The 15,701-nt window shown below is 35.7% G+C and overlaps 2 protein-coding genes across 5 annotated transcripts in view; one reads left to right on the forward strand and one right to left on the reverse strand.

Moving 5' to 3' along the window:
• The first annotated feature begins 1,152 nt into the window (after positions 1-1,152).
• Positions 1,153-15,701, forward strand: part of LOC107270014 (aquaporin AQPAe.a) — a 23,811-nt gene continuing 9,262 nt past the window's right edge. Inside the window, exons 1-7 of one of the 4 annotated variants that reach the window (XM_015744611.2) lie at positions 1,275-1,416; positions 1,479-1,521; positions 2,214-2,388; positions 11,148-11,335; positions 11,485-11,628; positions 11,722-12,177; positions 12,255-13,715. In XM_015744611.2, the coding sequence (XP_015600097.1) occupies positions 2,250-2,388; positions 11,148-11,335; positions 11,485-11,628; positions 11,722-12,177; positions 12,255-12,263 (936 nt within the window). In that variant the 5' untranslated portion in view covers positions 1,275-1,416; positions 1,479-1,521; positions 2,214-2,249 and the 3' untranslated portion in view covers positions 12,264-13,715. Of the gene's footprint in view, positions 1,522-2,213; positions 2,389-10,631; positions 10,768-11,147; positions 11,336-11,484; positions 11,629-11,721; positions 12,178-12,237; positions 13,716-15,701 lie in introns of those variants that run through there. The other 3 variants (XM_015744612.2, XM_015744615.2, XM_015744610.2) reach the window with 3 other exon arrangements.
• The window catches only part of LOC107270016, a 120,567-nt gene continuing 116,752 nt past the window's right edge, over positions 11,887-15,701 (reverse strand). Inside the window, exon 3 of the mRNA XM_015744616.2 lies at positions 11,887-12,008. Within this exon, the coding sequence (XP_015600102.1) occupies positions 11,961-12,008 (48 nt within the window). The 3' untranslated portion in view covers positions 11,887-11,960. The remainder of the gene's footprint in view (positions 12,009-15,701) is intronic.

A 15,701-nucleotide genomic window follows, 5' to 3' on the forward strand; every position in this document is an offset into this window, starting at 1 on the left:
TTTGATTAATGATACGATTACATGTAAGCATATGAATAACTTAGGTTAGGTTATATGTATTAATGGAAAACAATGTGTAATATTAGGTACACCGTTTTTTGTATGTGCTATAATTAATGGTTAATATTTAAAAGATGTAATTTGATGATTAGGCCTCTTACTTTGGCATCGAAGGAAATGGACTGTATATCTTGAAAACTGTATATTTTTCTATTAGCTAATTTTTTTGTGTTTATGCTATTATTTGTTTCGAGGTGCACAATCCGGTTTTCTTTTTTACGTCGAGAAATTTATGTATGTCTCGTGGAATGTGAGACACCATAGACCAGTCAAAATATCTATTGGCAAAGAAAACTAATCGTATTCTGGTACAGCTTACGCTCCCACGACGCGACGTAAAAACTTTAGAACAACACAGAGAGTACAGTCAGTCGTTAAAAGGATTTTAGCTGAAATGCATTCTTTGGGATGTATCTGAGACTATATTCTCGTAACCGTGTATACTCCCCTAAAAGCAGGTATCTGTCCTTTACAAAACTACAAAATCTCAAGCCAATAGCATTCTACGCACAGTTCTAACGGACTCTCGACGATTCTGGTTTCTCAAAATTGTCAGACCGGTTACACACTATGTTGTATTCTATTTTCAAAAGGTCAGCAACGTCGCGCAGTCTCGACGTTGCAGTCGTGCTGCTACGTTCACTATCGTAAAATCAAATTAGCCGGCGACGTAACATAACCAGAAAAGTAAACACTCCGAGTACACGTCTAACCTCAAAATATTGTCTAACGTCAATGACTCGTTGATATTGATCTCAGTTGTCACGCTTATTCATTTTCTTATGTTAATCCAACAGCACAAGGAAATGTTTTCGATTTTTCATCCTCTAACCTCTTTCGTTCTTCACTCGTAGCACCACTGAAATATATTCTCACGACTGCAGCTAATACTCGAGGTCGATCGTGGCGAATTGGTACACTAGCAACGTTAAAAGTCGTCGGCTGTGCTACTCTTTATTGCTCCAACTATTCGAGTATCAAAGTGTGTAACACGAGGCTGCTTCACTGACTGACTGACTGACTGGGCCATGCTTGGCAGTCACAGCTTTCTACATATAGAGGAGCGCGCGACGCCAACCGATTCAGTCTTCACTGAGCTACGCAACAACAAAAGACAAGCGACTGTAAACAACTAGCTTTCAATTAGAATTTTTAAAAGTGCAGTACTGTATTAAGTATACATTATTTTTTGACAAATTTTTTTAGACACAAATCGAATAAAATCGTCGCATACTTCTCTTCGGGTTTCCGATTGTTATATTATCCGTCGTGATTTTTCATTGCGACGACAGACTCTTTTCCGTAGTGTGAAACAGTGTGAAAATATATTTTAAAAATTGCAACAGTGAATCTTCGGTAAGACAATCAAAGTTGTGGGAGTTTTAACGCATTTTCCTAATTAAAATATTGTTCGTCAGTGCGTGTTAAGTTTCATCGAAATCATATCGTCGCACGATAGACGTAAGCTTTTTTCATTTTTATTAATCATCTTTATTAATTAGGCATTTAACGTTTTTAACCAGTCAAATGATCGATCTGATCTATCAGATAATAATAGATATAGTTATTATCTATTGATATTAAGTTGTGCTCATTATGTGTCAGGAAATAATTTTTTAGCAATATTTAGAAAATTGCACACGTGATATATTGAATTTATGTATTATACAGTAATGTATACGTATACATTATTATACTATTTAAATTATATATGCATTATACCATATAACGGAAATCTATTAGTACTGATAATCATTCGTAATTAACAATAGATTTTGATATTTGCAAAAGACAGATGTGATTGACGCAAAAATTCTTGGCACATTTTTTTATTAAGTAGATAATCGCACGTGACATGTGTGAACACAGTAACAAATTGACACATCACATCTACAGTGATTTTCACGCAGTTTATAGACAATTTAATTAGCGACTCCGAATCGGCTATTGTAACATTCAAAATTAAAGCATCTATACATATATATGTACATATGAAAGTAAATAAAGAAGTATAGAAAAAAGTAGAGATTGACCTGGTAGGGTAAGATAACCGATAAGAATAATTTTGAATAAAAGTTTGTCCAATTAAAAAGTTGTGCAGTTAAAAAAACAATTGAACGGTTGAATAATCGGTTAAATTTTTTTGTTGCCAGCTACCCGTCGACAGTGAAAAGTCGATTGGATAAAACATGGAGCAAAATGGAATATCAATGATCTCGGCGTCTTCGGTTACCGAAAATTCGAGTGGGTCTAAAATCAAAAGCGCAAACATCGTGTTGTCCAAGGGAAATGAAGTGCAGATGCAGATACATAAAGTAGAGATGTCGTGTAAGTAAACAAGAAAAATAACGTACCACATTAAACGAAGTCAAAATGGCTTTCGTTATGTTTTTTTGTCGTTACGACGAAAATTCCAAAATGTCTTATCGCCCCTAATTATCATTTATGATGATTTCGTCTTGTCTTTTAATTCCTTTTATGTTGTTCGCTTTAACAACAGTGCGTTATGTAAGAGGACTTAGAGGCATTACATACTGCAAAAGCCATTTTTTATCTCTATTATAAACCCCCCACTTCCCGAAAATACTGTTTTTTTTTTTTTTTTATTACCCTAAAGATTACATACACACGAATAGTCCAAAACTCAAAGTACATGATAATTATACCTCGGTAGTATTACGGCCATTGTAAACTGAAAAAAAACTATCGGAAGAACCGATTGACGTGAAAACAAAAAAATTAAGATTCCTCCAGAGTGCGGGAGAAATGAAAAAATTGTCCAAGGACAAATACAAAATCTCTCACTGACTTCGCTTTTAATGTCACCTTAGTCTATTAAAAATAAGCTAGATTCTATTTTTAGCTGTTTAATTAATATTCGAATCTCGACACAGTACTTCTGTGATAAACTTGTGATATCAGGTGGTTTTTGTTTTCGAGAGAATTTTTGGAAAAATGTAAATAAAGGGAAGGGGGAGAGAGAGAGAAAGTAGGATCGTGATTCACGAGAGTGAATATCGCGTGCAGCAATACAGTTCGATCTTCACGGATCGGAGCTGAAGAGAAAATCAAGTAATGAAATTAGATCACAATTAGAGAATTACGTGCATGTATATATATATACACACATGCTGGAGGTGTCTTATTTATTTATTCTCTTTGCGTCCTTTAACGGTGAATGCATCTCGTGTCTCTTGCTCGTGACTGACGCATCGCTCTCATTAATATGTTAATTGTCATTGTCAATGCCATTACCGGTAAGATTGCCTCAAACGTATATAAACGTATAACGGTAGAAAGAAGCAAAAAAGTTAAAGAAAGATGCAGAAAATAAATTTTCATATTAAAAACAAAACTTTGATATTGAAAAACGAAAAGTTCGAAAAATATTATTAGTGTTACGTAAAAAAATGACTCAAAGTCCCACTTGAAATTTTCTAAATGCTTTGAACTCTGTTTTTACTCAATTTTAATATTTTGATGATTTTTATTGATTTTATCGATTTATCAATTATGTTCCTACTATGGTCGTAATAATAGTCCGGGTATTGGAATGGATTCAGAGGCAGGTGGAGGCAGAGCAGTCGCGGACATTCACCGCGATCCGAACTTGACCTACTGTAACACTTGCGGCTTCACAACTGGCGATTACCAGTATAGTGGTTGTATGTGTTTTTGCATCTGAGAACAATTTTTGAAAATTCTCCATTAAATTAAGTATCTCGTATACGAGGTGATTCGATCATCGAGAAATACGTACTTGATTCTAATGCGTGTGACGGGATATATGTATACCTATAGATATAATAGTTAGCTTGGTGCAATTAAAGCGTGAACTTTTGACGCGTGAGAATTTAAATTTATTCGAATGGATTTTGAGTTTTTTTTTTTTTTTGAAAAAAAAAAGGTGCATATGTATATGTGTATATATGGTACGATGATATTGGATCGATTGGTTGTTGAATTTGAAAAATGATTTCTTAGAATATTTTCGCAGTGGAAAATTATGTCTTTTAATTACGTAAGGTATGCAAGTGGAAATTATCAGGATGCACCTGCATCTTTGTTTGATTATGACGAATGTGACTTTTTTGTCCTTGCGATCGGTTGACACGTAGTTGTTTTTCAAAGATAGCGGTGATGGATTTTTTTGAAAAATTGCAGGAAGTCTTTACCGTGTTTATTTTTCTTATAAGAACTTTCGAAGTTATTTAAACTCTTAAATTACGTAATACTTTATAAGGTCTCTGTAGATCGTAAAAGGAGGATGGCGAAGTAGTAGATAAGTTTTCGTCCACGTCAGGATTCCGGGTTAATACATTAAAAGTCCCGAGCGGCTAAGAAGTTTCTGGAAACTTTTACAAGGAACTAGGAGAATCTAGGACAGTGAGACTTCATCCTTTATTGTCCGTAAGTTAAATGAATATATAATAAAAATTCTCAAAAAATTACCCGAGGGCATTGACAATGTGTAAATGAAAAAAAAAATTTTTCCAAAAAAATCCGACGAAAACGATAATTTAAAGATCTTTTAAAATACGTATATAACAGTCTTTTGGAAAATTAAATTATCCAAAATCTCACTGTCATTATTCAAAGCGTTCTCCAATTTTTGGAATCTTGAACAACTTCGCGGTAAACACGTGGTCAACGAAGAGAAACTTATTCGTACAGTTCAACGTCCTTTTACCTTCGATCAAATTAAATACAGCACATTTCTCGTACGTTGAACGCACAGCTTGGCTTAGGATCAAGCAGCAAGTAGCAAATAACGCGTATTCGCCTTTCCTTTGTTACTTTTTCTTTTTCCCGAACGACCGTCGCTTCGAATAGTTTCGATCACGTTCAATCCGAGTGTCCGCTACGTATACTAGGTGGCGCCACGTATGCACGTGTAGCTGAAGGGATGTTCACGCTCGTTCGTAGCGACGGCGCTCGGCTTCCTTTCGTCAGATCTTTCGCTCGATAAAACCGGACGCAAGAGGCACCTCGTTTTTATCCTCCTCGTAACTTTCGCCATTTCCTCCAGTCTGTGCAGTCGAGTAAAATCCAGAAACGGTGAGAATGTAAACCGGTATGTCAGATCCTTAATGGATTTCGATTCGTTTCCGTCTCACCTAACCTAACCTGACAGCACTTGAGTATAGTAACAATAAAATTACTCGCTTGATGATCATTTGTAAGTCTCGAAAATTGGTGCGCAGTGTTATTTCTTTATTCGTTAAGGACGAAAGGCGGATATGATTTACCCGCCGGTACGGCACTGTAAACAATTGCAGACAAGGCTCATTGTTCCGGGAGAATTTTATCGCGTACTCTGTGACTTTTTCGAACAACTCGGAAATCCTTGTTATTACTTTATTATTAATGACGGCATTGTTTGGCTACCGTAATTAAGTACACGCTTTTGTACGAGTACGATAACTTAGTTTGATTTATTTTATTATTTTTTATCTTTATTAACTGCTTGACAGGTACAGATGTCATGGGAGCGTTCTTGTAAGTCAAACGGTTAACTTGATTGCGAGTCTGATTGCGGTTATTTGAGTCTGAAGTAAAAAAATTTGAAAATTTAAAATGACGGATCCAAAATGGTAACTTGAAAAATCGAAACTAACCGATTTGTATGAAAATTAATATTCAAGGATCTTTGGGGCGTCTGATGACGAATCTGATGTCAACATTTCAAAATTTGAAATTTATATGACATACGTGGCATTCGATGCTGGGATCGTTATTGTAGCAACCGTTAAAATTCGTCGGCCTCGTGGCGAAAGACGTGTAACGTCGACTATGAGTTGGCGGTTTATAGGTTAAAGTAGTCTTAGAATTATAAAAAAATGTCAACGAAATTATAATCTCAAATTCCGAGTCAGTGACCCTGAAAGTCTCCAAGAACTAAGTTTTGTGCGCAACAGACAATTTGGATTTTCAAGATGTTGATTTTAGGTCCGTCATTTTGAATTTTTCAATTTTTTTGTAGTATGATTATATATTTTTACAGAACTTTCTAGGATCCATAAAAGTTTGTTTGAGTGTCTATAAAAAATCGTACAAAATCAGACACTTGGGCACTAATGTATTAACAGATTTTTATGTCGAAGCTTACGCCTACATAATTTTTTCGTTCATAGACACGTGGAAAGATAAATAAATTTGGGATAATGAGACTGAACTCATTTGATTAAATTTGTATGATTAATGATATTCATTTTTTCTTTATTATGATATGATAGACATTTTAAGGACCCGTGAAATCCCCGATATCTTTTCGAATCTGCTTACCGGCGTCCTTCTTCTTCTAGCGTTACAAGTACATATATCCGGTTGTTCTTATTGTCCAAAGAGTCACGGCGATTACGATCGTCATTTCGCCGAGATGAGATTTCAAAAAAAAGAAATGCAAAATTCCCCCCGATCTAAAGTAAATTTGTAACCCCTCTCTTTCGGTCTCCAGAAACATCGATGCCTTCTCTTTTAATTAATGCATTGTGGATGGATCACAAGAATTCTCGTGATTGGTACAGCTAGTAATAAAACGACTGGTCCACAATGTGTTAACATAACGGCATAATAATGAAGTGTCAGTCACAATAGTCCGCTCTCTTTTTCGATCTAAAGTGACTGTCCAAAGGTATAATTCATATACCGGCAGTCGGTAATGTAGACTAAGAATCCCTGCCGGTAACATAAATGCGTATCAGCCACACGGAACCATTCATATCGCTATTACTGAAGTAAAAAAAAGTTTTTAAAATAGGTAGCTCAAGCCAAACAAGTAAGAGACTCTGGAACGCACAGTAAATAAACGGATAACCCTGTTCAATCCTTCGTTGTTATTTGGCCTAGTGGACGCACCATCTTTCGGTGCATTACGCAACGTCGGTAACTCAGCCGGTAAATCGATCTACAATCTCCCGAAACCCAACCTAGAGCGATGCCAGAGCCTGAAATACACCAAGTTCATTTATCTTTAGTCCTCACCAGAAGCAACGCACCGAAGACATTAATATCCAGTGAAGACACGGGTGGGCGGTGGGAAGGTACGACGCCAAAGCAAAATAACATAATAAAAACAAAGCAAAAGAATAGAATCAACAGACCCTCGTCTCGTTTTACTTACATCGATACCTCATTAATTTGAAAACTTTTGCTTCCTCTCCCTACCTTTCTTCTTCCATCCTATCTTTACCTTGACTTCGAAATCAGATATGGGTACGTTAAAATCTTTAAAGCTAATCGACAGATTGCATTAATTTGATTCTCAAACGCTATCATTGATCGGCACGTCTCTTCATTGTTCTATTATCAACGTCGACTTCTTGCCGTAACATTTGTATATATTTGAGCTGAGCCAGGAAAAGGTGTCCTCGTAACATTTGGCTCGTGCCGAGAACTCGCGACGACAATAAAGCTAATGGCGGAACAAAAGAAAACGAGAGAAAGGAGGAGATGGAGCACTTTCACGATTCGGAATAGGACGTAAAACTTTCATCGTAATTGAGAGCAACGTTGGAATTCCTACGTGAAGTCTCTTGATACGTGCAATTGCAGTAACTAATTGTATGCTTCGTACCCCTAGGTGCACTACTGTATATACGTATATATACTACAGTAAAAAAAGAACGAAGAAAATAGAAGCAATAAAGTAAGTCAGTTTAAAACTGTACAGATATTAATTAAATTTTTAATCATGTTATCTTTACACATTAATACGTAACTCGGGCTTTTGATTTACGTCTCTAATTGTAAATAATCACATATGTACACGTAGCATCTACACGTATCTTAATGACACGTGCTACTGTCAGTCTACTATTTGAAATACTTACGTATTAAGGCTTGGCGTTACTATCAGGCACTGTATGACGCATATAGACTAATGTAAACCGAATGGGACATGTGCATGTTCCAATTATGCTCTCGTGATGTGCGTATATATATATATTTGTATATCGTGTATACATATAGCGCTCATTCGAGATATTCCCACTAGTAGAGGTCTAAAACCAGCCTACTGTAACGACTGCTAAACATGTGACTATATATCTATGGTAGAGATTATTATCATACGCGGCGGCCTGTGCAAACGATTAAATGCCGATGGCTGTGCAAACTGTCATTTAGGTTTTTGATGATATATTGCAAGTATATTGTCTAAAGGTATTTTCGGTGGTTTTGTTGTCAAATATATGAAAAATACGATGTGAACGACGTAAAAAAGCAATATTCTGACATTAATAAACGTCAAATTTAAACGTGATAAACTATATTGTGATAGTTGAGGGATACAATTTGTATGATTGTTTGTAATATAATCTGATATATATATATATAATGGGTTTAGGGATGCTGAATATTATGTTTATGGGTTGATGAAGGATTTATGATTTTTTTTTATTAATTATTAATTTATTGGTTTTATTATCCTTTTTATGGATCGATTTTTAGTAACTACCTGTTGCTGAAGGGAATAGAGATATCATGTGTCTGATTTGAGGTTTTATATGAGATAACGATTGTGGAGACAATATTCGAATAGGATTTTTAAAAAATATATTGTATTAGAGATTTTTGGATTTTTGTATGGTTGAATTTTACGTGTTAAATTGTTTTTTGAGTTTTTGTCAAAATTTAGAGATTAGGGATTGTGGAAGTGGGTGGGAATTATCGATTGATCAATTTTTGTTTGGTTAATGATCGTTATGTTGATTACGTGTCTTTCTTGTGTATGGTGTGGGATTATTTTGATATTAACGGTGATTGATTTTTTTTCTTGTAATCCTTATAAATGATACTGCTCAATATTACTTTTGGACTGGTCCCAGTGATTTTTGAAATTTTTATTGATTGACGATCGACTGGAAACGGTGGCTCTGGTCTTTGTGTTCGTAGTTCGTATCAGTTTGGCTGTTTTGAAGGGACAAGATTTTTGGTGCTTCCTGTCGGAGAGCAAAAACGAATTTTGAGAATTCAGAGAAAGATTCGAGTTCGGTTAAACCGCGGAATTTGGATATGGAATTCTAAGTCGTGATCATTTATATGGGAATGTTTGGTATGTAAAAAAGAATATTTTGAGAACTTTGAAAAATACGATGTGAACGACGTAAAAAAATCAATATTCTGAATTTCCGTAAAGCGAATCTTATTAGAATTCATGATAAACATGGAAATATTTTGTAACTCTTTTCAAAGGCGGAAAGAATTGCCATTTTTTCATTAAAATCGTGCTTTTGACAATTTCTCGAAATTACACGAAGCACGCATAAAATAATTTTGATTTAATTTCTTTTTTCATTTGTATCTACTATTTTTTTTTCTGTCAGTCTTGACGCTTAACAATTTTCTGTTTGGAGAAGTTCGAATCTACTAATTGGCAGTAGACGAAAAATAGAAAATATAAAATTATTATATTAATATAAAAGTATAAATCACAATTTATTCTAGCTCTCATTTGTATCAAATATTAGCATTTCGTAAAGTCTAGAACTGGTACAAAGACTTGTTCAAAATTGTATTCGGCTAATCGAAAAAAAAATATTGGCCAATTGTCTGGGTCATTGGGCACAGACTATCATAAATTTTGAAGACTCCGAATAAATATTAATCAATCGTTTCGAATTAAAAACGAACTAAAGAGTAGAATGAAAAAGTAGAAAAAGCCAGATATGAAAATTGAGGTTGAATATTTGAAAATTTATTATCAAAAATTCTAAACTCGACGTATTATCTTTTCTCCTGTCGCACACTCAGATCAATGGAACTGATGATGACTTTACGAAGAATCAGAATCCTTAGAAGCGTAAATCCTTACGTACTTTTTGGACCCTTTTGGAATTTCATTTATTTTTACAGGCTTTAATTAAACCTCCCTTCCACCTTAATTTGAACCCTCGTTAAAACTCCCTAAAATACCGTTATGTTTATTCGCCCAAATGTACACTCTGCCATTTGAGCACCGTACGCATATACGTAATGTACAATATGAGTGAGTGTGCTTAGAAATGTGGAGGTTGATAAAATTATAAAAGTTTGCATAAGAACTCCAATTAAAAAATAAATCCAAAATTTTTAGTGTCATAATTAAATTTAAAAAAAAAATCTTTCTTATCAACATTAATTTACGACTGATACAAAGAGTTGTCAAAAATCGTAAAATTTGCTAAATTATTTATAAACATTAATATCGATTATGAAAATTACTAGCTTTACAAAATAGACCACCTGCGTATATGCAAACAGATTTTCTCTATCGGATTTTCTTTTCCGGACCATAACAACGTTTATGTTTTTCCCTTGAAAATCATTTCGCGTTATATCACAGCATACGAAATGCTGGTAGAAGCGCATGGAACGATGAAATACCAAACGCGATTTACATTTTTATACAAAGCTAACTTTTCCGTTATTGTGTTCTGTATAGGGTAGGTGGGGGGATAGCAGTGCGAGGGCGTCCCGACGCTCGTAAAAGCATTGCACGCTATTTAGAGCAGTTTATCGTGTATGCTATAGATATGATATCAAAGGTATAAAAATCGGATCGCTAGTCGTCGTTTCTGACAGATTTGGGAACACAGTCTAAAAGTTGGTGTCAAGTGTCTCGGGCGACAGATTAAGCATCTACGTGAATGTGAGCGAACCGTATTGAAATAAGAAATTAAAAATCCACCGTTTCAATAAAAATGTCGCGAGGAAATAAGCAAAAAGGTAATAAAATTAACGAATTAAAATATAATAGATATAAAGAACAAGAGATGTACGAAGAAGGAAGAAAGAGAGAGAGAGAGAGAGAGAGAGAGAGAGAGAGAGAAGAGGAAAAGAAAAGAAAAATGGAAGATTAAAGAAGAGGAAAAGAAAAGAAAAATGGAAGATTAAAGAAGAGGAAGAAAGAGATTAAATTCTCTTGGGATCCGGGAAAATAGTTTCTTTCGAAACTTTCTTTGTCACTCTTAATGATCGTTAAGTAACGAAATTCTTAATTACAAGCTACGGCATTAATTACTCGTCAGCTTGCTTAGACATAGACCAACGGTCGTCGTAAAATTAATTGTACTTCGCCCTAAGGATTTTCTCCCTCCTGTTTTCAGGGTTCAGAAAACTCATGCAAGAAGATGGTTCGGTCTGGGACACGTTCCTTATGGGACTGGCCGAATTCATTGGTACCGCCATGTTGTTATTTATCGGATGCTTGGGATGCAGTTCCGGTCTTGGAACTGTTCGCACGTCCTTTCAATCCGCCTTTGCCTTTGGTTTGACTGTCATGACAGTTCTCCAGGTGAGATTTTGTAGTCGAGTTACATGAAAAATGAATTTTCAATCTCGAGTTGGTAAAATTCAAAATCAGAGTATCGAAACCTGAATTTTGATCAGGCCAATTAACGTGGTTTATAATTAAATATTTTTTTTATATATCTTTTTTTTCAGTGTATAGGACATATCAGTGCTGCCCATATCAATCCCGCGGTTACTGTGGGTTCTGTCATTCTTGGCAAAAAATCAATTCCGACAGCCTTAGTATACTTGGTAGCACAAATAACCGGCGGGATACTTGGATTTGGTCTGTTAAGGGTAAAGTTATCTTTTTATTAAGTATTCCCGCCAGGCGACTCTGTCCGAGCGTCAAAAGTACAGTTTGAATTTGCCGCCTTTCAAAACTTTCAGGTAGTCACGCCGCAGCAGCACCTGCACGCCGGCAACCCAGAAGACACTGCCTCCTTCTGCATGACTTTACTCAACGACGATATTACCGTCTTTCAAGGTTTCCTCATGGAGATCCTTGCCACGGGTGTGCTGATGTTCCTGACTTGTGCCCTTTGGGATTCGCGTAACGAGAAGAACATAGATTCCGTATCTGTCAGGGTTGGCTTGACTGTGACATGTTTGTCACTCACCGTTGGCCCTTATACCGGCTGCAGTATGAATCCTGCCAGATCGTTGGCGCCTGCTATCTGGAACAATCAGTGGTCTCATCATTGGATATTTTGGTTTGGACCTATTGCAGGCGCCATTTTGGCTACGTTATTGTACAAGACGTTATTTTGGCCGAAGGATATTGACAAGGATAAATTTGCCGATGATCACGTGGTACTGAATGGCGTCCACTCGCTAAACCCAGAGGTAAACATTATTGGTAGTTCTATATAGAATTATTGACCTTTGACACTGGTTTGATTAAAGTGACTTTTCTGTTTTAGGTAAATTGAGGTACCTCGGAGGATAACAGTTTTTTGTATTTATTTGATATTAAAGCATTCCTGCGACTCGGTCGGTAACTTCTTGAAGCTATTGGTTATTGATTGGGAACTGATTATTGTTCTTGTTGATTATCATCACATCGTACTGTGTTAACGTAGCACTCGAAACAAGAGTTGCTGATTAATAAGGATATTCCATTTGTTCAGACTGATTCGAAAAATTTATTGTACAAAGACTCGGTATTTTTAATTATCCAGTGAAATCTATACGGATCTGTTTTTATCTATGCGCGTGGATGAAATTCAGAGATTTTGAGATTTATAATTGTCAGATCAATTTTAGGCGATTGCGCATAATTCTTATCTTGTCGATTCAGTATTTACGAGATAGTTGTAATTGACCTTAGAAGGATAACCTTTTTCTAGCCTACGTTAAAAATTTATCGGGTTTGCCTGTCAGACCTACGTAGGTTATCCTTCTAGGGTTAAGCTTGTTATTAGACAGTATTTGACAGGAAGTACACTGCGTGCCAAACTGTGTACTCCGAAACAAAGAAAAAGAAGGGTACTTCGTCCTTCGTTTTTCTATAGGATAAAAAGTGTAACTCTAGCAAAGAACGAGAATCGTGAGAGGAGGGAATTCAATGACATTTTTTTTTTCGAAATTTAAATTGTCAAAATCCATGAACTGTTAACCTACTTTGATTTTTGAATTGCCGCGAAAAAGCTTTTGACTGATACGATTTTTTTTTTTTTAATATGCCCGCCAAATCTTGCCACGATCCACGTTGAATTTTCTCAGCTTCCGGTTTGTCGTTAGTCCAGAGTCAGTGAGCAAACTGACAGGCAGACCGAAAGCAGACTCAAAGATAAAGATACGGGAAAGATCCTTTTTTTTTCATGTCAAGGATAAAAAGGAACTGACCCAAAAAAAATTTCAAAAAATGTATTTGTAGGGTCCGGAAGCATTTTTTCCGATTCTACCAGATGCTCATTTTTCAGGCTGCCAACTGAGTAACTTTGCTGGAGTAAACTGAATTTACGAATAAGCAGGCGATCGGTTGTGTCTTCAAGGACGACTACGTTGTAAATCGATTTGAGTGGGAAAAAAGGAAAAAAAAAAGATACAAGAAACGTCACCTGCACAGGGACAAAGTAGCAATTACTTTAACAACATTGTAAATAAACTGACGTAATCTTCCGATAAAGGCACAATCTACTATGTATATGTATATACGATGTTTCGTACGTCGATCGATGGTCCGATCGATGAAATTTTCAAATAGCATAAAGAAAATTCGTCAAATTTTTAAAGATTATTTCAAGCGAGATGGTGCGTCGATAAAAAAGAGAAAAAAAATTGGTTATTCTGACGATATTACTTTAATATTTCAGCTGTATCGCATTTTCATGTATTTAATAAAATATTTTCTCTCGTCCTACCAGCGCCTGATCATCCAACACTGTTATTATTTAATCGACTATACTCAACCGTAATTATACTGTTTTGCTGTGTGCCCAAGTATTATCAGTGTGAAATTGTTGATCGACGTTGCTATAAATAGTCATCCGAATACTTGACGAATATTGTTGTCATTGAAGTTATCAAGGATCATTAGCATAAATTTCACTGACTCCCGTTATCTCCGTAGCTTCCGAGATACGCCGAAGACTTTTCTTTACGTTTTCTAACCTTATTTTAACCCAGCCTAAACGTGGCTTCCAATGTCCTCGATACAAATAACGTAGTATTGAGTCTTTTCTTCTCTCTGGTAATTCACGAGACCATCGTGGATCGATCAAAGAATTGTAGCTTCAATTTAAATCCGCGAGATGTCACTCGAGTCGCTTTACAAACACGTAACCGTCAAAGTGATTGGCTGCGGTTGATTTTCAGTTACGCTCATAAACACGGAAACAATTGGAAGCCTCTCGCTATTTTCTTTCAGGCCAAAAGGAGCTAACACGAAACGAAGTGGTCAAAAGGGCTTCGTACGAGGGTGGCTTCACTTTATTACAAGGGTAATGAGTCATGACGAATTTTCACGAGGACATTTGTCGGTTATACAGAGCGAATAAGATTTTACCATTAGAATTTTATTCGACTCCGTCAAACCGACAGATTCGGATTGATCGATTATACCTTTGATGGATCAGTGTCCTTGTATAAAGATACTCTAATAAATAAAAATACTAAAGAAAATTATTTAAAAAAATGGCGACTTCAAGGTTATCTCGTACCTCTTTGAATCGCTCAGTCCTCTTTTTGCACGTCTTTGAATAGACTCTTTTCTGAACGTTGATTCGGACCGAGTCCTAAAAAGCGTAACTGGGTAGTGGGTATCTTTTTTTTTTGGCAAATTCTGGATTTCAAAGGCGTTTTCAACTGCTGACGTTTTGCGACGGTAATATCGAAACGATGGCAAGATGAATTCCGTGACCTTTTTCTCCCCTCCAATCCTCTGTCTCTTAAATTCAAGCTGCAGGGAAATTTCCTAGACACCCCCTTTGCCTCCCTTTAGAATATTTGAATATCATTTATCATACGCGGGAATATCAATCTTCACTCCTTTTACGAGTTACGACCCTGTGATAATTTCTTGGTTTTTTCAAGATAACAACACAAAGTTCATGACACTTATCAACCGTCACCTGTCAGCTGTCAAAATAACTCGTTTAAATTTATGGATCGTAACATCTCTATTCCACTTAAATAATTTTACATTATTTAACCAAAAAAAAATCTTCAAAATTCATTCTCGATCGATAATTCTTCAATCGTCGTTATGTATTCGATGAAAGTATAGATTTATTATAATAATAATAATAGTACATTTTAATCAATATTTCCATAGCAGATAACATTAACCATTCATATACATTTATTGGGCAACCTAAGTTTTACGTAACAGACCATTCGTTCACATCCGAACGTCCACTAGCGATTGAATTTGATAGGAAAAACAAATTTCTAAAAAAAAAAAAAAAAAATGTTAAAAATCAATAACAAAACTTTAGACGATACAATTTCCTACTATAGCCAATCAGCGATAAATCCATTGATTTTATAAAAAAAAAAAAATCCCTGTAAAAAAATCCATTTCCATTCCTTAACGATTTTCGATACAGTCGAAGTACGTAGTTTTGAAAAAAAAAAAAATCTGAATGAATGAAAACTGGTTATCAACAGTGATGCAATATATCGATCGCCCTACCTACAGCTATACTACATAGATAGTGTATAAGAAAATCCGTGCAATACAAACTTGACCAAAGATTTTTTGAATAAGTGAAAAAGTTTGTTTTCGCAGATGCTGTTATTTGGGTTCTCGTGCGAGAGCCCGAGAACGCGAATAAAATTGCAAGACCACGTGTGCCGCGTCGAGAGCAGAGTGGATATGGACTCGCGTGATATTTGTATTACGAGTGGGATGATAGAAGAAGGGG

The sequence above is a fragment of the Cephus cinctus genome, unplaced genomic scaffold (genome assembly GCF_000341935.2).
Source record: "Cephus cinctus unplaced genomic scaffold, Ccin1 Ccin1_scaffold0696, whole genome shotgun sequence".
NCBI lineage: Eukaryota > Metazoa > Arthropoda > Insecta > Hymenoptera > Cephidae > Cephus > Cephus cinctus.